The sequence below is a fragment of the Chlorocebus sabaeus genome, chromosome 8, assembly GCF_047675955.1.
Source record: "Chlorocebus sabaeus isolate Y175 chromosome 8, mChlSab1.0.hap1, whole genome shotgun sequence".
NCBI classification, from domain to species: domain Eukaryota; kingdom Metazoa; phylum Chordata; class Mammalia; order Primates; family Cercopithecidae; genus Chlorocebus; species Chlorocebus sabaeus.
In genome coordinates this window covers 121,549,375-121,572,876 of record NC_132911.1, presented here as the reverse complement: position 1 = coordinate 121,572,876, position 23,502 = coordinate 121,549,375, and the positions used below count along the sequence as shown (strand labels likewise).

At 40.5% G+C, this 23,502-nt stretch overlaps 1 protein-coding gene across 1 annotated transcript in view; it reads left to right on the top strand.

Moving 5' to 3' along the window:
- Positions 1 to 12,920, top strand: part of EXT1 (exostosin glycosyltransferase 1) — a 322,401-nt gene extending 309,481 nt beyond the window's left edge. Inside the window, exons 9-11 of the mRNA XM_008001418.3 lie at positions 4,254 to 4,414; positions 7,063 to 7,234; positions 12,380 to 12,920. Coding sequence (XP_007999609.1) covers positions 4,254 to 4,414; positions 7,063 to 7,234; positions 12,380 to 12,565 — 519 coding nt within the window. The 3' untranslated portion in view covers positions 12,566 to 12,920. The remainder of the gene's footprint in view (positions 1 to 4,253; positions 4,415 to 7,062; positions 7,235 to 12,379) is intronic.
- The last annotated feature ends 10,582 nt before the right edge of the window (positions 12,921 to 23,502 follow it).

Here is a 23,502-nt window from a genome sequence, read left to right as displayed (position 1 = left end):
AACTGTGTCATGTGTAGGTTGGCAGGAGGAAGGGATGTTGATAAGCTTAACATTCAAAGGGAAAGATAGCTATGGAATACAGGGTACAGGTCTCTCCGGCTTGCATTTTTCTGCCACTTTCTGCAAGGGAAGCTGGAACACATTCATTCAACAAGTATTTATTGAGAGATTTCTTTATCCTGGTCTCCATGGCAGGTACTTCAGTTACACAGTTCCAGGCTATATGCATCTGAGTCCTGGCAACAAACTGAATTCAAATCAGATGATTCAAATGAAGGAACTTTGGATTCCTTAGGGAGATGTAGATGGGGTTAAAAGATCCCATAAGAGAGAATGAGGCACCTGGTAAATAATGACAGCAGGAAGCAGCTCTTCCCTTTGGCCTGAAGGAGTGAGAGAAGGAATTCCTTCTTTCAGAGGCCCTGGGAGATGGCACTAGGAAGGAGAGTCTGCTCTACAAGTGCTATGATCATGGAAGGACATGGCTACTGCCAGAACTCTAATGGCAAAGGAGAGAGGGAGCAGTGAAGAGATACACTGACCTCTCTCTCTGTCCTGTCTTGATTTTCCTGCTGGTGACTCCCATTGACCTAACCCAACCAGGTGATGCAGTCATTAGGGGTCCGTTATCCGAGGGCACAGGGCAAGACAAGAAGAGTGGGCAGTGGATTTTGGAGGGCAAACACAGGCAAAGCATCACACCGCCATGGTGCAATAAATGGTCAAGACAACTACAGCATGTACCTTAATCATCCTATGACCTGAAGTATTGATTCATCTTCTATCTTCCCCTGGGCACAAGGCAATTAGTCTCACTCTAGGATTTGTTTTTCCCTATCCCATGGTGAAATAACTTTCAACTGCTGTGATGCATCCTCATGCTGGTGAATTTCTTTTCAAAGAATAGCAATTCCAACCACTCAGTGCATGCTGGGAGGAACATGTGTTGTATGTGAAGTAATTAGAAGTCAACGTGGGTTGAAAATGATATGTAAATCTAAGAGGCTGGCAGTCTGGTTTGCTTTCGCCTGCTGATCAGTGGAGTGGTTCTGTTGCCTAAAATGGTCCTGGGCAAGGATTTCTCTTTTCTCTTTTTTTAGGTGAATAGATGTTGGTTCACTTTTTTTTCCTCTCTAAGGATCTCAGATTGTTTAAATATCTCTCTGCAGCATTGAGGATAGATTTTTAAGCAGCATCCTATAAAGGGCATTATAGTTGGTTTATAGTTATTTACATTTATCTGGATTGCTGCAAACGCTGCTCAAAAGAAAACAGATGTTGGTTTTTCAGAGAAAGGGCCTTAAACTGACCTTTGCCTTCTTTGATGTGTTAATAATCTGCGTGAAAGCAGAGCTATCACAAGAATCATAGTTTTATCTGAATTTACTTTTGAGTTCCTTTGAAATGACTTGAAACAGCTTTAAGATAGTAAGAAATTCATGTGATGAGAACACCCCATTGGGTTCTGTAGTAGTTGCTGGTGCATGTGTTTCCTTTTCAAAGAATAATAGAAAACCCCAAAGAGTGCTGTCAGGCAGGCTGATCCTTTGACAATAGGCAACATAATATACTATCCTATCAGTTGGCGCCATTAGTATTGACCACTAGTAAAAAGATACAGGTTATCACAACCCAATTTCAATTTTCTGGCAGATGTTCCCCATCCTCTGCTATCTTTTAACTTTGAGATAACATGTCCCTACCAAACGTTCTTAATGTCGGTTCTACCACCCTGTTTTTTCCCCAACTCTGGATTTTTTCCCCGCCTCCCCAACTCTGGATTTTTTTTTTTTTTTTTAGATGGAATCTCACTCTGCCGCCCAGGATAAGAGGGCAGTGGCACCATCTCAGCTCACTGCAACCTCTACCTCCTGGATTCACGTAATTCTTGTGCCTCAGCCTCCCCATTAGCTGGAATTACAGGCGTGCAACACCACACCCAGCCAATTTCTATATTTTTAGTAGAGACAGCGTTTCACCGTGTTGGCCAAGCTGGTCTCAAACTCCTGACCTCAAATGATCTGCCCACCTCAGCCTCCCAAAGTGCTGGGATTATAGCCATGAGCTACCATGCCTGACCCCATCTGGATGTTATAGTTTTGGGGAACAGGCCATATTTTTAAGTCTTCCTTATCTAAAGATAAGGCAGTGTATTAGGATTTTTCAGGCAAACAGAATCAATAGAATATATATATTATATATATACACATATATATACACACACACATGCACATACATACATACATACATGCGCTGACAGAGAGATTTATTATGAGGAATTGGCTCACACAATCCTGGGGGCCGGGAAATCTCACAATCTGCCATCTGCAAGCTGGAGACCCAGGAAAGACCCAGGAAATTCTAGACAGAATCCTACAGCCTGAGAACCAGGGAGCCAATGATGTAAATCCCGGCCCAAGGGCAATAGAAGTTAGTTGTCCCCGCTCGGCGGGCAGGCAAAAAGAAAAAGGGAGTGAATTCCTCCTTCCTTCACCTTTGTTTTGTATTCACGCTCTGAGATGACTGGGTATTGACCATCTGCATTGGTGAGCACAGTGTGCTTTACTGAACCCACAGATTCCAATGTTAATCTCATCCAGAAACACCCTCACAGACACACCCAGAAATCATCTTTCATCTGGGCACCTCACGGTATAGTCACATTGACAAATACAATTAACCATCACAGGTCCTGCTTTTGAACCTCTGAGAGGGTAGGACCTGGACTTAGCAGCATCACTCACTCCCCCAGCTACCATCACAATGCCAGGACTCAAAATATTTGCAGAACAGATGAAATTTCCATTTGTATTGCTTATCAAGAAGAGATAGGGCAAAGATTATGAGGTGAATCATAACCTGTATAAGAGACAAATTGCTATCCTGGCTAACACGGTGAAACCCCGTCTCTACTAAAAGAAAATACAAAAAACTAGCCGGGCGAGGTGGCGGGCACCTGTAGTCCCAGCTACTTGGGAGGCTGAGGCAGGAGAATGGCGTGGACCTGGGAGGCGGAGCTTGCAGTGAGCTGAGATCCGGCCACTGCACTCCAGCCTGGGTGACAGAGCTAGACTCCGTCTCAAAAAAAAAAAAAGAGACAAATTGCTTTTAACACTAGAGTAACAGAGCCAAAAGAGAAGTTATGATATAGTACATAGCACATTTGAAACCAGACTGACTGAGTTTGAATCTTGGCTCTGCCACTTATTAGCTCAGCAAATTACTTGAACTTATAATATCTTAGTTTCCCTTTCTGTAAACTGAAGAATGTAAAAGCCCCAGGGGTATTGTGAGGATGGAATGAGTTAAAATGGATAAGCACCTATAGCTGCCCCTGTTGTATTATAAGCATTTCACAATCATGAGCATTATATGATGGTTTGCTGTCACTATTATTGTTATTTTTATTTTCTGTTTATTATTTTGACTTACCATTCATCAAATGATCATAGAAATCAGAAGTGAGTTTATGCATTTGAAAACAGAGCATTTGCTAACTGTAAGTGCTGGTTTATAGTAGGTTCAGAAGTACCTGCTTTGGGCTACTATAAGCACTGGAAAGACGTTTAGCTGCATTTCCTTTAAAATAATCCTGTGGCTTCAGTTGGCCTTGTCCCCACTTATTCTTAGTGATTTTCACTGTGGATGCTTTCTTCTAGTTTCTCTTAAACTGTGCATCTTCAAACCGAAGAGGCCTGAATTATGTTTTCTTTATGATATCTGCTCTGTATTCCTGTTAGAACTTGTTGTGTTTTCAAATGTCATTTCTCTTACTCTTGAGAGGGTGCTTTTATTTTAGGCACTTTGGCTTTGATATATGCTGGGTGTAATATATGTTGTATATTCATTCTTTGGATATACATGGGAAGTTTCTCATTTATAAAACACATGTGTTTGTGTCTCATGTGAATCAGGTCACATGCACCTTTGAGGGAGGGGGAAGAGCAGCAACTGCTTTTTCGACTTATGTTTTAGCTTGAACAGACTGGATTTTTAAAGGGCATATCAGCAAATGTTTTTTCTTCCTTTCATTTCCACACTAATCTGAAGTTTCTTTAACAGAAAACATTAAAATGTGCATAATCGTGGGGCAAAATGTCAAGCAGTCAGTTTAATTTGCTGATGAATACAGAGAATTAATGTTTCGCCACAGTCCCAGGATTTTGCATTATGAATTGGTGGGGGGAAGGTCATGTTTTGTTGACATTTGTTAACGCTGTTGATTGCTTGTTTGGCTTGTGTTCTGCCTGCAGGTGGATTTCGCCTTCACGGTGTGGCAGAGCTTCCCCGAGAGGATTGTGGGGTACCCCGCACGTAGCCACTTCTGGGATAACTCTAAGGAGCGGTGGGGATACACGTCAAAGTGGACGAACGACTACTCCATGGTGTTGACAGGAGCTGCTATTTACCACAAGTGAGGAATCTGGACATGTCTCTTACAGACTTTACGTGGCTTTTTATATTGGCTGCCGCATAAATAGGAACCAAGGCCAAATCTTGTTAACAACATCAAGGAAAATTAGTCTGTATCCCCACTTAAGTTTTGCTACTGTGTCAAATGTGTGTTTTTGAAACCGAAACCTCTTGGCATATTTCATTTCCAGAAATTATGGTAGAGTCACATTTTCAGTTGGTCTGAAGTGTGAAAATACACTCAGGGCATATTAGGTAGCTGAATATTTAGAATAACAACAACAAAAGGAAATACCTAAGTCAGCACCCAAGGGCACTGTTCTAGGTGCTTGGGATTCATCATTGAGTAAAGTAGAAAAAAATTCCTTGCCAATGCAGGTCTTACATTCTAACAAAGGAAGACAGTCTACATAATAATTCCATAGTTTATTAAGGAAATAAGTGATATAACAAAAGACAAAGTATAGAAAAGGATCAGGAGTTCTGAAGGTGGAGATGGGGCAGGTTGGGGGTGTCCAGGGTGATTCTAATTGAGCAGGTGAGATTTGAGCAGACTTGAAGGACAGGAAGTTAGTCAAGAGGATATATGCAGGAAGAACAGTGAGAACAGGAGGAGAACAGTGAGAATAAATGCCCTGAGGCAGAATACTGGAGAACCATCAAGGAGACCAATGTGACTGGGTGGAATGGGTGACAGGAAGTCAGAAAAGTCAGGGGGCATGGATGCATGACCTTGATGTCCTTGATCATGAGGACTTGACTTTTTCTCTAAGTGATATGGGAGGAGGGCAGGGTTTGAACAGGGTTCGACATGTACAGCATGTCACTGTACTCTGAATGCTATAGGCAGTTTTAACACAGTGATAAATCCGGCAGGACCTTGATGTCCATCATGAGGACTTGACTTTTTCTCTAAGTGACAGGGGAGGAGGACAGGGTTTGAACTGGGAGGAGAAATCCACCTTTTCTTTTATGCATCCACTGTGGATGCTATGTTGAGAAGAGGCTATAAGAGAGCTAGAGTTGGCCGGGCGCGGTGGCTCAAGCCTGTAATCCCAGCACTTTGGGAGGCTGAGACGGGCGGATCACGAGGTCAGGAGATCGAGACCATCCTGGCTAACACGGTGAAACCCCGTCTCTACTAAAAATACAAAAAAACTAGCCGGGCGTAGTGGCGGGCGCCTGTAGTCCCAGCTACTCGGGAGGCTGAGGCAGGAGAATGGCGTAAACCTGGGAGGCGGAGCTTGCAGTGAGCTGAGATCTGGCCACTGCACTCCACCCTGGGCGACAGAGCAAGACTCCGTCTCAAAAAAAAAAAAAAAAAAAAAAAAAAAAAGAGACCTAGAGTTGAAGCAGGAAGCCCCTATTAGGAGGTGATTGACATTATCTAGGCAAGAGATGGTGAGATCCTGGGACCAGGAAGTGAATGGTGGCTGTGGTAAGTAGTGATCAGATTGTTTTGAAGATGGTTTAGCATGATGTCTAGACAGTCTGGATGTACAGTTGACGACTCCAAGTCTTTTGACCTGAAGCACTGGAAGATTCGATGAGGAAAGCTACAGATGGAACAAATATCAGAGAAAATATAGGAGTTCAGTCTTGGATATGTTAAGACATCCAAAAGGATATATGGAAAAAGCTCACGGGTAGAGATACAAATTTGGCAGTTGTTTGCATATATTTGATCTTTAAAGCCAGGGGACTGGAGTAAGATTACCAAAGTAGCGAGTGTAGATAGATAACATTCCCCACTCAACCAGCAACAAAATCCCCGCTCTTCTGTCATAGTAAAGGTGAACACACCAATCTTGCCTTAGTCTTTTTTAGTAAAGAATAGGGAATTTTGCTATCTCAGGGATAGCTTGGAAATACTCAAGGCATAAACATTTAGGCTGACTGATTCTTGGTCTCAAGATTTCACTTCTTGAAAGTTCATTGTTCTTATTGCTTCTACCACCACCACTCAAAGAATCTGATTCACCCAAATGATTTTTCCTATAAATATATGCTATATGTATATAAATACATTTTTAAAACAGTAGGATGAGAAATAATTCAAATTAATTATGGGTTTTCTATTACGATTGACCACCCCATTAATTCAGATTTTGCTCTAACAGGATTGAAATATGTATGGTTTAAGGGCACAAATATAGAACAGTCTATTGTTGGACTCAGAGTCAAGGGATAATACTGAATACAGTTCTGATTAAGCCAATGATTAAAATTGTTAAGCAGCTTTATAATATATAGATCATGTGTAAATAACTTCTCTTGCCATCTAAGTATTTAGTTTTTCTTTCTAACTCACCAGTCTGATATTGGAGTTAGACTGGGCAAGCAATGTCTGTATGTCTGTATCTCGGTGCCTTGTTTCCTCATCTGTAAAATGGGAGTAATAATAGAGCCTGCCTTGTAGGCTCCTTCTGATGACTAGATGAAGCATTTCTTGTAAAACACTTTAGAACACTATCTGGTATATAACAAGTAATGTAGAAGTGATAGTTATCGTCATCATCATTATCATTGTCATTACCATTCATGACATGTTTAGGGATTCAAAGAATGGGTATGTGTTTTCTGTCTCAGAAGTCCACTTGTCATCGTGTGATAATGGTCCCCTGTGAAACCCATCTTTGATTTTTACAGATATTATCACTACCTGTACTCCCATTACCTGCCAGCCAGCCTGAAGAACATGGTGGACCAATTGGCCAATTGTGAGGACATTCTCATGAACTTCCTGGTGTCTGCTGTGACAAAATTGCCTCCAATCAAAGTGACCCAGAAGAAGCAGTATAAGGAGACAATGATGGGACAGGTAAGTGAGTGTAGAAGAGCCCTCTTCCCTTGCTTCACTCACTGGTGGTTCAGCCCCAGGTAATGAGGACTCATGTACCTCTAGATGTTCCACCCAGGAGCATATAATGAGGAGAAACCAGAAATGAACCACGTCTGAAAGCTAGGAAAGAGTGTATGATTGGTTTAGGGATAATTAGGAAGACACAGGTTAAGAGTATCTTTATGCCAAGAATATAAAGCTGTCCTATAATCTTTAAGGTGACATGAGAAAGATATGTCTTTAGAGTTTGTCTTAGTCCATTTGGGCTACTATGACAAAAATACCATTGACTGGGTGGCTTAAATGACAGACGTTTATTTTTCATAGTTCTAGAGGCTGGAAAGTCCCAGATCAAGACACCAGCAGATTTCATGTCTGGCAAGAGACCGTTTCCTGATTCATAGACAGCCCTCTGCTCATTGTGTCTTCACATGGTAGAAACAAGGGCAAGAGAGTTCTCTGGAGTCCCTTTTATAAGAGCACTGCTCCCATTTGTGAGGACTCCACCCTCATGACCTAATCATCCCACAGAGGCGTCACCTGCAAATATCATCACATTGAGAATTAAGCTTCAACATATAAATTTTAGGGGGCACAAACATTCGGCCCTCCACAGGATTAAAGCCCTACAAATAACTTATGAAAGTTGATTGTAGGTACCTTATTTAATATCTAGCAAACAATACTCTCTTTAACACAGTTTTCTGGTGCTTGCAGTTGAGTTGAATTGTGTCTTGGTGACATAGCAGGAGTCACAATATTCAATTTTCAGTTCTAGAATCAGCGTTTATAAGCTGTAGACGAGTCAGTTTCCTTCTGAAACTCAGTTGACTCATCTTTAACATGGAAATGGTGAACTCTGCCTCACACAGTTGAAATAATATGTGAAATAAAAGTGAAGTAAAATATTGTGTTGAGTTATAAAATTGTAGTATTAAAGATATTTTCAAGGAAATAGAATCCAACATTTTCTTTTTACAAATAAGAAAACTAGTGTCTAGTGAATTTAAGCATATTGCCACAAGTTGTCACTGGGAATTGAATCCCAGGGTCTGTGGATTCCACTGCTTGTCCTTGTACACCTCGGTGTCTTGGTATCAGGTCCATCTGAATATGCTGAATTTCATCTATCTTTATTCATCTTGAGCAGAGCCCCTACTATATGTAAGAAATAAAAAACCTTGGCCAGGCACAGTGGCTCATACCTATAATCCCAGCACTTTGGGAGGCCGAGGCAGGCGGATCACCTGAGGCCAGGAGTTTGAGACCAGCCTTGCCAACATGTCGAAACCCCGTCTCTACTAAAAATACAAAAAATTAGCCGGCATGGTGGTGCATGCTTGTAATCCCAGCTTACTCGGGTGGCTGAGGCACAAGAATTGCTCAAACTCGGGAGGCAGAGGTTGCAGTGAGTTGAGATCATGCCACTGCACTCCAGCCTGGGTGACAGAACAAGGCTCTGTCTCAAAAAAAAAAAAAAGAAAAAGAAAAAACAGATAAAAAACCTTAAGAAACAGCATTAAGATTCACCCATGTTAAATCATGGAGTATCCAGCAGGATTGAGGTTAATCTGAATGAACATACTTTAACCTGGTTATATTAGTTCAATTTTGAGGGGATTTGCATATGCCTTGGAAAACATATACAAATGTTAAAGAGAGTATTGTTTGCAGGCATTGGAAAACATATACAAATATAGCTTTTGCAAAGGAAATCTTAGCTAGGCCTCAGTTAAGCTGACAGTTTTTCATTCACTAAATTTAGTAAACAAAAATTTAAAGTTTATAAATAATTTAAAGTTTATAAAAAGTTATTTAGTACTTAGTATGTTATCAGGTACTGTTCTAGGTATTGGTTATGACGAAAGAGCTGTCCTTAGCAAGAGTCTGGTGGAAAATTCTGTTTCTAATTACGGAAAGAACAGATAAGAGGATTTGTAAGAATGTTTAAGGCTGAGAGACTATTCGAATTCAGGCAAGATGTATCGTCTATTATGTGCCCAAACATTTTTATTTACATTTTTATTTATCTCTTAAGAATGAGGATACGTTCTGAGGAATGCATCATTTGGCGATCTTGTCACCCTCCGAACATTATCAAGCGTACTTACACAGCCCTATATGGGACAGCCTACTCCACACCTGCGCCATATGGTATAGGGCTACTGCGCATCTGCGCCATATGGTGTAGTAGGGCTACTCCACACCTGCGCTATATGGTGTAGTAAGGCTACTCCACACCTGCGCCATATGGTGTAGGGCTACTGCACACCTGCGCTATATGGTGTAGTAGGGCTATTCCACACCTGCGCCATATGGTATAGGGCTACTCCACACCTGCACCATATGGTATAGGGCTACTCCACACCTGCGCCATATGGTGTAGGGCTACTCCACACCTGCGCCATATGGTGTAGGGCTACTCCACATCTGCGCTATATGGTGTAGCCTGTTGCTCCTAGGCTACAACATGTATAGCATGTCACTGTACTGAATACTGTAGGCAGCTGTAACACAGTGATCAATATTTTGTATGTAAATATTTCTAAATACAGAATAGGTACAATAAACATAGGGTATTACAGTTATATGGGACCATAGTCATCTATGTGGTCCAACCCTGATTGAAATGTCATTATGTGGTGCATGACTGTATATTATCTTATTTAAAGACATGACATTTTAAAAATATTTTTTACTCAGAGTTCTTCAGAACACTCAGTAAGTAGGCAACTCTAGTCATACAAGGCTTCTTATGGGGTGGATTTGTGCTATTTTCATAGATTATTCTAATTCTACCAAACAGTATTTCTAGTAATTTCTTACATCTTTACAGAAAAATCTAAATTTAACCTTAGGTCTAACTAGGTGTATTCAGGTACTATATTTGCCCCCCTTCTTTCCATCATACACAGTAATTTATTTAATGTTTGTATGACCGGTAAAGTAAATGGATATCATCCTCTAAGATTAGGCTTTTATTACATAAGAAAAACATCTTTTCTAATAGATGTTGGTTGACTCAGAATAAATGTTAACATCTAGAAGCAAAATGATAACCTGAATGATTCAATGAAACTTTAAAAAAAATTTTTAATAAGAATGAGCGTAAACTCTAGAAAGTATTTCTAGTTGCATATATGAGTATTTTTGCCTGAGTATGGCACCCTTTGGGAATGAGTGGGCCAATCAAAAATGGCCCACAGGCTGGGCACAGTGGCTCATGCCTATAATCCCACCATTTTGGGAGGCCAAGTCAGGCGGATTGCTTGAGCTCAGGAGTTCAGGACCAGCCTGGGCAAAATGGCAAAACCACGTCTCTACTAAAAATACAAAAATTAGCCCTGCGTGGTGGTGTCCACCTGTAATCCCAGCTACTTGGGAGGCTGAGGCACAAGAATCACTTGAACCCGGGTGGTGGAGGTTGCAGTGAGCTGAGATCATGCCACCGCACTCCAGCCTGGGTGACAGAGTGAGATTCTGCCTTAAAAAAAAAAAAAAAAAGGCCCACAAACCCATATCCATTTAGGGTCAACACAAGTTACGTTTAGGACTGTCTACTCTGATATGAACTCAACCAGTCAGCTCCATTTGATATCTTTCTCTGATTTATCGAGTTCTCCTCATATAAAGGCTGAAGAATGAAGCTTGAGTTCTGCCCCTCTCTAGCCTTGAACAAATAACTCTAACTTTCTTGAACTTGCTTCCTCAGCTATAAAATGGGGATATTATTACCTGGGTAGATACTTCACCAGATTGTTGTGAAATTCAAATGAACTCCATGAAAACACTTTACAAATAGTGTTTTGTTTGTTATTCTGCTGTTCAGAGAAAACTTGACATTTGTGTTTATCTTCAATGTTATTTTTGAGCATGTTGACACTGGGATTTTAAAGTGACTCTTACTGATTCTCACACTAAAATGTATCTTCCCATGAAAGTGTTTTTCTAACAATGTGAGCACAACAAACACATTGAACACACATGCATACATATACATCATTAAAGAGTTGCCTGTTGACATAAATGGGCTTGTGGGTTTTTTCCCCACAATTAGGCAGCCCGTCTTTTCCATATTTCATATAAACAAGGATTTAAAGACAATGTGCTTAGTCATTCTATTTAAATTTCAGCACTCCAGTCATTTAAGGCATTCTTTTTAAATCAATGCCAATCATTGCATGATCTAAAAATATTTAACCAACTTTAGGGGCAACACAGAGAGCTAAAAAGATGGTAGCCATCTTTTCTGTTCGTCGAAAGTTAATCTTTTTTCTATTCTGGGCGAGCAGTGATTCTTTGGAGGGCTGATTGCCCTTTAAAAAGTAACCTTTGGGGGTTTTAGTTGAATAGGAAAGCCAACAATTCTTGGGTTAAGAGAAGAACAGAATTTTGAGATTTTAGTATAAAGTTAGTTTTACAGCAACATGCCCTATTTACCACTGAATCTCCCCTTCTCATCCTCATGGAGTCACATCAATGGGAAGGCTACAGAAGAGAAAATGGAATTTTAGATGCTGCATAACACTAGCCTTGACTGACATGTAAAAGGTGCTATTTTGTTCTTCAACTATATACGTGAACTTTTAACAAAGGATGTAGTAGGACCCTTATAAATGTAAAGAGATAGTAGAAGGGAGGAAGTGATGGATAGAGAGAAAGATAGACTTCTCAAAGTAGACTTCTCAAAGTTGGTTGGTATTTCTAAATTAACTACATAAACAGGAAGGATTTGGAAAACTATCTTTGAAAGCATAAACACATCGTTAATCTTAGTACCTGGTCCCAAGAGCAAAGAGAAGTTTTAAATTGAGTCATTGTAGTACTTGAGCTTCAGTTGCTAAGTCATGGACTGACCAGAGGATTAGTCAATAAATTTTAGAGAGTTAAAGTCAACATGAATCTTTGTTACTGTGTTTTTAACGCTGAGGAACGTAGCATACCTTGGGAAAAACCAGCATCAGCGATTGCATTTTCAGCAGGTGCATAGATGGTGAGACTTGGTGGCCGGGGCAGACCTCGAGCTCTGCTGCTCGCTCATTTGCCTGACTTCATTTTCTGCAGTGTTTCCATCTCACTTTGCTTTTCTCTCATCATCATCCTTGTTTCTCTCCTTCTCCCTAGACTTCTCGGGCTTCCCGTTGGGCTGACCCTGACCACTTTGCCCAGCGACAGAGCTGCATGAATACGTTTGCCAGCTGGTTTGGCTACATGCCGCTGATCCACTCTCAGATGAGGCTCGACCCCGTCCTCTTTAAAGACCAGGTCTCTATTTTGAGGAAGAAATACCGAGACATTGAGCGACTTTGAGGAATCCGGCCAAGTGGGGGAGGGGAAGCGAGAAGGGACGGGGGTCAAGCTGCTTTCTCTTCCCAGTGCAGATCCACTCATCAGCAGAGCCAGATTGTGCCAACTATCCAAAAACTTAGATGAGCCGAATGACAAAAAAAAAAAAAAAAAGGCCAATGAGAACTCGACTCCTGGCTCCTGGGACTGCACCGGACTGCTCCAAACTCACCTCACTGGCTTCTGTGTCCCAAGACTAGGTTGTGTACAGTTTAATTATGGAACATTAAATAATTATTTTTGAAATGATTGCTATGCAGGTTTAAACTTTTTTAATGATCAAAACTATTAAAAACCAGAGTTCTTTGTTTAATCAAAATTGTGTTGGTTGTGAATATTTCAAAGCTGCTATTCCTTTTCCCACAGACATCATTGTCATGGCCATGTAGGGTGTCCTGCAGTTTGAAAAGTTCAGACTTCATGGAAAACACAATAAGTCACTCTACCCATTATCAAGAAATAGCTGAGCATAAGTTGTAACGTCATTATTCAACTTTGCCAGTGCAAATTGTTTTCCACTTCGAATCTTCAAATCCACTTGAACTTTATCTCTAAAATGTCGCTGCATGAAAGAAAGTATGACGACTTCCAGGTAGGCAGTTCTAACTGAAAACTCTATGTTTGAGATAGATACATATGATAATCATTTTTCATTGGGGGGTGGGGGGAATTAGTATTAGTACCAAGAAAACACTAGTATAATTAAGAAATGTTCAGTTTGCACAAAGAATCATCTGGATAACCCACCAGCATGTTAGTGAGATGGAAATACAGACCCACAACAGTAACCCAATACTTGCAGGGGTGTGGGCACGGTTATAGATTCAACCATTGACCTAAGTCTGTGTAGCACTGGGAAAAGGCTTTGGTTTAGAAGCCAAGGAAGAATGAATATATTGGGGAGAACAGATTATTTACAAGATGAACTCTTTAATGTTTGTGAAAATCTCAAGTTTCAGAGTTTCTCTATCGAGAAAGAAACAGGGGTAATAAGGTGGAAATGCACACCAATGAACAGAGGATTGCTGCAGAGTAACTGAGGAGGTGTCTAGCCATTGGGACCCTGATGCCATTTTTGGTCAAACATTGTTTTGAGCAAGAATCTGGCAAACAAAATAACAACAAATGTGAATACGGTTTCTTGTACTTTTAATTTTTAAATCTGTGGAGAAGTTTAGTTATGCTTCTTGCTGAAAAGAACATTTCTGTCCCTGAAAATGCTATCTTGGGCTTATAATTATTGTTAAATTACAAGTATAAGCTGAAAAAAAAAAATCCCTAACTGTTATGAAAAATGGAGACTTCTGATATTAAATGCTTTCTTCTACTTGGAAGAGGCCAGAGAAAACAGGGAAGAGAAAGATAGTGTTGAGTTTTACCACTTGTTATGCAGAATAAACAATAAGCACTTGAGAGTCCCTCCCTCAAACTCTCATACATTTCATATTTCTTTACCATTTATTTTCAGTTTTGTTTTAGAAGAAAAGTTCATCAGATAATTTTGTTCTGATAGCTTCACGTGGCCGTCTTAGGTCAGTGGAAACCATAAGTCCAGTGGACTTTACCTCATCCTTTCTTTGTAAACATCTGGGAGAGGAAGAGGAACTTGCATTGATAGCTTGGGGATGATGCTGTAAACAGGAATGAAAGTGTTTGCGGAAGTCCAGAGAGGTGACTCAACAGGCTACCTAGCTGCAGAACAAGGAGTAGGGCCCACATATCCAGATGGTGTTTTGAGACGTGCATAGATAGTGAAGTTCAATTGAAGAGAGGCTTTTCTCTGCAGCCTCATGACTCAGAACAGCTCCCTAAATGCCTCTCTCATCTAATTGGACCCATCCGTAGTCCATTCTCAAACATGTGACATTTTCCCTTAAGGAGATGTGATTATCTTTTATGCATTTGTTGAAAAATAATTATTAAGTCCATGGTACTTGCACTTGTGTCTTTCTATAAAACATTTGGTCTTATAGGTTTTGTGTCATTTAAGCTGCACTTCTCAGTAAGTTAAAAGATTAGCAGTTAATCTTTATTCATTTGGCCTTTGCGAATGTGTATTTAAATTATTTTTTTCAGGATTGGCAAATTATTCTTGTGTCTTTCTCCTTTACAAAAAAATAAATGCAATATTTTGTTCAGTGACCCCAAAACTAACTTGAAACTTAGGTGGTCATGTTGGCTTGCAAAGCAATGTCCCTAATTGTACCAGTCAGTCACACAAGTGGATTCAAGGACCTGCTTTGCCAGACTGACCTGTCACCAAGCTCACAGGACACACATCTTCCACAAACAACGTGTGTCATGTGAAGAATAATGGTAATTATAAATAAGAACAGGATATGACACACCTTTCGTCCACTTTAAGTCTCCACAGTTTCATTTTATGTCATTCTCTGAGCAAATCTCTTTGGGATGTGAGCTAGCGTGTTCTTCTCCCGTTTGGAATATAAGACTGGGAATAGAACAATGCTTAACAAATCAGTGAAGCTCAACAGTAATATGTAATTTTAATTCAGTTAGGAAAGAGTTGTATTGCATTGCAACAAGTTGACAAATCATAGCCATCTCTGTAGGGTGTCAGGAGTTATCTCCTGGTCACCTTTAATGATAACTAGGGGTCCCTAAGTGGGCTAACATGTGCTGCATTGGAGAGAAGCCAAGGTCCAAGCAAGAGTTCAGTGCCAACCACGTAATGAATTGCTTACAGAAATTCTAGAGGACTCAGCCACTTACGGATTTCCACACAGCATCTTTTCCCAGCTCCACATTAAGACACAGGATCTTAAAAGTAATTTTTGTAAAGCTGGCTATGTATTTATTTATTTATATGAAAGGGTTATACATATCAAAGCTTACCAACACATTAATACGGATCACCTTTGTTCAAGCTAGCAAAATGGCTCAAACTTGAGACTGTAGAGAAAAATCCATGAAATGATCACGATAGTCATACCACAAAAGATAGCATAGCTAGTTGGGCCTACCTGGTCGTATCAACACATTTTCAGATAGATGCTTCAGAAAAAAGGGAAAGCTTGTTACTGGAATCTTATGTGCATTACACTTTAATTTCTTCTTGTTACCAATGGTGCTCAAAGAAGGATCAATCCGGTTGCATCCTTCAATTTCCCTTTTAGAATGACTTTTGGTTTTCATTACAGTAGGCTATGTTAGCCTTTATTTTGGTGGTTCTCAAATACCTGGTGACTTGAAAGAATATTATGCTGGTGGCCTTTCATAAAGGTTACTGAACTTTAATCAGGGGTGAGATGAATGAATGTGAATAGGCCTATATACTATTTTTTTTTTTTTAATTAAAAAAAAAACAGGGCACTTGATTTAAGAACAAACCTGTTTAGAGGGCAGGATCAGGGAGAAGACAGCCTTACCAGGTTGGAATCTGAATGAGATTCTTGCTGGACAAGGCTGAATTGTGGATGCAAAAGCCAAGCAAACTTCCCAGACCTGGAAGTGTCTTGTGTTCCCTTGGGTCTCTGAGAGCTCCAGTATTTAAAAGTAGCAGTTTTGCCATGAACTCTCAAATAAAAATGCTCCTGCCTTTTAATTGTGAATATAATCAACATGCAGCCAGTACATCAGGACCCCAGTTGCTGAATTCATTTACCTAGTTCCCATTTACAGCAACTACAGACAAGAACTTTTCAGATGGTTTTGTCATTCTTGGCCAGATTTAACCGAGAAAGTTCTTTCACCACCAGCCTCATTTTCTCAGGCATGCTTACAGGGACAAAGTTGTTTTGAGTTAAGTTCTCAGCAAATAAGCATTAATATCAAACTGTGTGAAACCTGTCTCACTTGGTATTAGAACTTCAGCATAAAGAGATTAGTTTATTCTTTGACACCAAGTCTGGTGGGTTTTTTTGTTTTTTTTTTTTTGTTGTTGTTGTTGTTTTGCTTTGAGACAGAGCCTTGCCCTGTCACCCAGGCTGGAGTGCAGTAGTGTAATCTTAGCTTACAGCAACCTCCACCTCCTGGGTTCAAGCAATTCTCCTGCCTCAGCCTGCCTAGTAGTTGGGATTACTGGCGTGCACCACCATACTGGGCAAATTTTTGTATATTTAGTAGAGACAGGGTTTCACTATGTTGGCCAGGCTGGTCTCGAACTCCAGACCTCAGGTGACCCACCTGCCTCTGCCTCACAAAGTGCTGAGATTACAAGTGTAAGCCACCATGCTTGGCCCCACGTCTTTTTTTTTTTTTAAAGCTTGGGGGATTAAGTACCCTAAGATAGTGGTCTTTCCCATCAGATCAATAATGCTGTACAGAACCTCTGGATAAAAAAGCTGTTATTTACACCATAATTGTAATGATGGATGTGACTCCTCAAAACCACCTCTCCCCTTTTTGCCCTTTCCAAAAATCAAAGGCTTTTGTCTCCATGAGTTTTACCTAGTAGGGATTGTAGTTGTCACTGGTCTAGAGTTCCAATACATTTTATATCAGGAACCTCAATGAGCTACCCAGAATTGGAACTTACATGGCCCAGTAACTAGAAGAAGGCAACTCTTGAGAAAGCTGAGCCCTCAGGATAGCACAGTCTCACCCTTGTTTAAAATCAAGTCAGGCTAGCCTTTCAGTCACTCTGGTTTTGTAATGATTTGCCTTTTAGGCCTCAGGCCATTTGATTTCTGCAATAGTTTTCTGTTCTTCTCCTACAGGAATACATCCCCGTCCTTTCGGTTGTAACTATTACTAAAACTAGGGCCATGCAAATGACCTGGTTACCATGTAATGAACCTTGTGTACTTATTTTGAGAGAACAATATGTATAGGATATGTTGAGGGGCAGAAAGAAAGACATCAAAAACTGGAACTATTTTAGGTGGCAAATTGTAACGCAAAAAACAAAAGTATACCTTATTTTGTATACGATGTACATTTGGGACAGAGTTTTCTAATATGTTGCCAATGTTTTTGTAGTGTCACCACAGGTCTTTTCTGAAGTGTTTTTCCCATTTGTTATAGAGTATTAATGACTTAGCATAATTAAGCCCTCAAGTATGTGTGAGAGAGCGCGTGTGAGAAAATACAAAGCCATAGATCTTGATTTACTTCACTGACCTGTGTAACTTTATGTCTGGGTTTCGCCATCCAAGATAGATTGTTTTATAGAGAGTGTCACCAAAGACTTTTTCCTTCCAATTTATAGAAGAAAAAAGAAATTATTAATAAATGACATGACTTTTCATCTGTGTGGTTTTCATTCCATCTTTTCTGTTGACTGCAGAAAGACGCCAGTTCTCAGGAGGATTCTGTGTGCCAGGAAAGGCCAAGCTTCCTTGGGGGTTCTGGGGTAGACAGGCAGATGAGGTTGGACAGAGAGTGTGCTGGGTGTAGGGCCAGCACTCCCAGCCTGGCTGCAGCCCAGCGCCCAGCCTTATGGGGAACATGAGGCCGCCAGCCACAGCCATCTTCCAGACCAGATGCAGCTGGTGTTGGAAGCAGGCCAGGGTGAACGGTGGTGATATGCCCAGTTCACAACATTCCTTCGCATGAGTGCTGGGACAAAGTGGCAGGGCCGAGCCCCAGAGCATCTGGATCCTGACAGCTCTGGCCATTACCCCTTTGGTTTCAACTACTGCATCAAGCTCATGAATTGCTGGCTTGTGAGGCGTATATCACACTGGCATTTCTCAAAAGAATTTTTAAGTGCTTCAGGTGTGTTGCAGCTCCGTGATTCAAGGCCACTGTAGTAAGGTTTTATGTTCTTGGAATACTCCTTCCTTCTCTCCTGTTTTCCTCCCTCTCTCCTTCCATCCCAGTGGTAGCTCTCCCCCAGCTCTGTTGCTCTTCTTCTTCTCTCTTTTCTTTCTTTGGGCATTTTTACAGTAAGAACATTAAGTCACCAATTTCACATATTTACAGGAGAGCAAATGGCAAATTGCATTTGGGAGCATCGATTTGCTTTATGACATCAATCACATTTTGTGTTCTGTATTTCACTTTGTCCATTTGGAAAATGGTGACTTTAAAATAGTTACTTACAAAGACTTTCTGAACAACAACTGCCTGCTGAGCACTGAACAAGGCAGATGAAAAGGTGAGCTTGGACAAGGCCGCTCCAAGGCAAGTCATCAGAGCAGGCTCGGAAAGGAATGTGGTGAACACAGGTCCTGAGCTGGCACGCTGTGATGATAGTGCCACTTGTAAAATCTGGCCCCAGGGTGTGCCTAACGGTAGAATCATTTCCAAGTTGGAGGACAAATGAGGAGGCTGGTTGGAGAAGTAACTTTTAAATTTGGTTCCAACCTACCTCACAGATGTTTCAATGAATGCTATAGCATGCAAAGATACCTTGAGCGAACCTCAATTACAGATGATGTTGCTTTATGGTCTGAGCATTTCCACTGAGTCCACTTGTGAGATGTGAAAACTAGAAGTTATGTGTAGATGACTGCGTCCCTCTACGTTAGCCTCCCCCGACTTTGTGCAGCCTCTGTGGTTTGCAGTAACTCAAAATACCGGGGGAGAAATTAGACTACGCTGGGTACTCCTCTAGGCTCAAATATGCTTTCGAGGATACAGTAGAGGTACTCACCTGCTAGAGTGGATTCAAGGTTTTTATTAGCTTTTGACCTCAGACACATGGAACTGTCCAAGTTTACAAGTTAAAATTACAGTCTTTGGAGCCCCAACACCTGGGGTCGAATCTTGACTCTTTGTCTTCGTAGTTTTGTGACCTCATTGAAATTACCCGATCTCTCTGTGCCTCAGTTTCTTCAGGTAAGTAGTAGTCTATACTTTATAAAGCTCTCCTGAGGATTAAATGAGTTAATAAATGTAAAGTTCTTAAAATAGCACCTGGTACACGCAGTATGTAGTTTTTACCCATTAGTAATAGTTAATATTTTGCCGAAATAGTTTATTTTAACCTGTTGAAGAGGAAATATTCTTAGTTTAATGTTTAGGACCTTAATACTGACCCAAATTAAACTGTGGTCCCTCCAGTTCACAGGCACCTCTGGTTTTCAATTATAATCACATTTTAATGCCTCTTAACATGAAATCATCGTAACATTCGGGAATCATCAGCAATCCATCAGCAGAAATTGTGCTAAGTCACATTTTTTTTTTTTTTTTTTTTTTTTAGTCTGCCTTTGAGGGATGGTCTGTTTTTCATTCTACTCAGTGGAATGTAATTGAGGTAGCTCCGGACTGAAATGAAGTTTAGGTGCCAATTATTGTTTCTTTCTTGGTGACTTACATTTTATAAAGAAAGAAAGCATGCTCCTGTCAATATGCAAATTATTTGCCAAGTTTGAATTTGTGTTACAAACTAAACTGCAAATAACTTGGTTTCCTTGACCAAATATGCTGGTAAAACAGGCCTAAAATGTGTCTTTAATCAGACAGGATCATATCATCCCATCTTAGAGCAGAAAAAATGTCAAGCTATGAAGAGGGAGACTTGGAGGCTATTTTGGCTGCTCCCAAATATGTCATTTTAGAGCATTTCTTTTTAAACTTATATATAGGGAACATATTTCCATGTCATTAAATCATCTCATCTAATCAAATGTTAATGCTGCATAGTGCTCCATTGTCTGGCCATTTCCTGTATTTCATAATTTTTTCACTCAACTTCTGCTCTTGGAAATTTAGGTGTTTTATAATTTCTTACTATCATGTGGTGAATATTTAAACAACAATTTAATGTAATGCATGCAGTGGTAAATATTCCTCAAGATAAATCTTTGTTCATATCCATGACCACTGTTTTAGGATAAATAACAAACATGAAATTGCTAGGTCAAATGTTAAAACTATTTTAAAGATCTTCACTGCATATTCACAATATATTTCAATATGTTATAAAGTCTATGAGTAGAAAATCTAAACTTATCCAATAAAAAGCTACATAGAATTTAAATAAGGAAATTAGTATATTTATTTTTGGTTGGCCACCAGGTTAATTGCCATGTAGTTAAAAAGAAGGGAAAATAATGCTGAGCTATAATTGCTAAGAGTCTATGGTTTAATATTTTTTGATAATTGCAGTTTGGCAGCCAAAGTGTTTGAAATAAATTGGGGTCCAGGGAAGCAAAATTAACAAAGGGGTCCTCAGTGGTTAAGAAAGAAAAAAAGGTGACGACTATCATTTCCTTGGCAGAGACCAATTTACTGGTATTAGCCTTCTTATTGGATGTTGGAACATTTTTCCTGGGTGCCATGTCACTTGTGTCTTCTTTCTAGGTTGAAACACAGTAAAAATGAAGCATTCCTCTCAAACTTTTTTCTTTTTCTTCTGGTGATATCCATATCAACTAAGTTTTAATTAAAGCATTTTAAGTATCACCCCCTTGGCAGCTAGTGCCCTTTCCTACCAATAGCAGCCTGTTTTTTCTTAGGGGAACCCACCTCTCTTGCCCTCATAGCACCTATCATTTGGAAGATGCTGGTCAAGCCCATCATCCTGACTCCAGGGGAAATAATAACCTGTCAGGTCAAGGAAGCCCAATTCTGGATCATCTGTGAGCACTTTTTTGTTGTTGTTCTTGTTTGAGACAGAGTTTCACTCTTGTCGCCCAGGCTGGAGTGCAATGGCGGTGCCATCTCCGCTCACTGCAACTTCTGCCTCCCAGGTTCAAGTGATTTTCCTGCTTCAGCCTCCTGAGTAGCAGGGATTATAGGCATGGGACACCATGCCCAACTAATTTTTGCATTTTTAGTAGAGACAGGGTTTTGCCATGTTGTCTAGGCTGGTCTTGAACTCCTGACTTCAGGTGATCTGCCTGCCTTGGCCTCCCAAAGTGCTGGGATTAAAGACGTGAGCCACCACACCCAGCCCTGTGGGCACTTTTAAGAAGGAGGTCTCATATTTCCCCTAGCGTTATGTACACAATAGAAAATGGTGAGGATTACACTAGCAGTGTAGCAAGGCTGTAAGATGTGCTGGGGCAGACTTCATGGGAGATATGCATTTAACTGACATCTTAAAAAATTAGTAGGGATTTAACTAGCTGAAAAGGGTATGAAGTAAACCTTTGTCTTAAAACAGAACCTAATGGACACCTTCCACCAGAAGTATGTAGCAGAGAGAAAAGTGAGGGTCTAAATCTGTGTGAAAGACATCGTCATAACACAAAGATTTAGTAGGTTCAGTTTGACAGGGCTCAGGATGACTGCTTGGCTAACAGTAGGTACTCCCAGAAAAAAATGTAAGTAATAATAATAATAGTTCTCTTGAATCTCATCTTCCTTCCCCCTAATGAAAAAGTTTCAGTGCAAAACACTGAAGTGTGGGTCATATCTGATTCTACTGCACTTGCCAGAGAAAGCATGTGGAGGATAGTGGAAAGCATATTATTTTCAAAATCGTTAGAGAAGATCTGGCTCTGAAGACTTTGGGCATGAAATAATTGACTTCCAAATTTTTGGTTACGATGTAGAAAGTTACAGGAGTTGCACTCTCATCCTTATAATGAGTACAATGAGTACAAGTTCAATAGGCTACAATATTGTGATCACTTAAAGCCTAGCAGAGAGCAGAAGATGCAAAGAAATTTAAATAAACCAAATCTTAGGAAGACACAATGCATTCCTAGAAGAAAAGTGTCCTATGACTGCTTTCATTCCTAGTAACTCCAGGGTGTTACTCCATCATAGACTGGGGTAAGGAGAAATCAAGTAAACTGCTAACAAAATTTTGGTAGCCACGAGTGGGCTGGCATGAGAAATTCAAATTCCAAGGTGATCCAGTCAAATATTGATCTGTGCTCACCTGCCCATTTTTTTCCCATGGGGCATTCCTCAAGTGGAAGTAGCAGGATACTCAATGCTAGAGGCAGGATAGGAGGTCTGAGAGAAATCCCCCTGAGGCACACTGGATCTTCACCAGGTAAAATGCAGTGGCCCATCAATGACTGAGGGCAGGACAAGAACACTGAGAAAGATCCCTCCATTCCAAGATGCAGAGGACCATAACAGTGCAAGGCAGTGGTCCACTAAAGACCAGGGGAAGAGCAAGAAAGTTGAGAGAGATTGCTCTGAAGCACACAGGAAAGATGTTCCCACCCAGGTATATTGAACTTCCTCCATGTACATGGCACTGGCCAACCAAAGACTGCGGGCAAGGATGGGGAAGTTAAGAAAAATAACCCTGAGGTTCACAGGACCTTCACCAAGTATAAGTCAGCAATTCTCCCAAGCCTGGGAGCAAGGCATGAAGGCTGAAAGAGTCTCTTTTTAAGGTACATAGGACCTTAATCAAATGCAAAGTAGTGACTTAATGAAAGCTGGGGAAGGGGCAGGATTGCTGAGATAGATGCCCTGAGGTGCTGTCATCAAGTGCAATGCAATTCTTGCTGAAGGCTGGGAGCAGTGTGTAACAGCCTGGGGAGAAATAGATCTCCCAAGGTAAGGAGACCTAGGGGTAGAGATGAAAAGCAAAGGGAATTCCTCTGTTCCCCCAAAAAACTGGCAGCTGAACTATAAAGCACAGAGCATTTTCATGGTACTTGGAATTCTAGAAGCTGAACTGTAAGCTATAGAGACCTTTAGAGTCTGGTGGTGGTAGTGCTCAGATCCAAAGCCCACTGAAGGGAAAGTCTCAACCCCATCCTCAAACATTTGAAGCCAGTGGTGAACAGAATCTAACTGAAGCTGCAATGAAGCCCAGACCCTGCTCCATTACAAATCAGATTGAGATCTCTCACCAGCAGCCTAACAGAAGAAGAGGCATGATATTTTCTGAGGACAGTATTACTGCAGTAATAACTATCATTTTTGTACACAATTTCTGGCATATAATACAAAATTACAAGACATACAAAGAAACAGAAAAATATACCTATGATAAAGAAGAAAACATTAATAGAGAAGATCCACATATAACCCAACTGTTGGAATTAGCAGGAAATAACTTTAAGATAATTGTTATA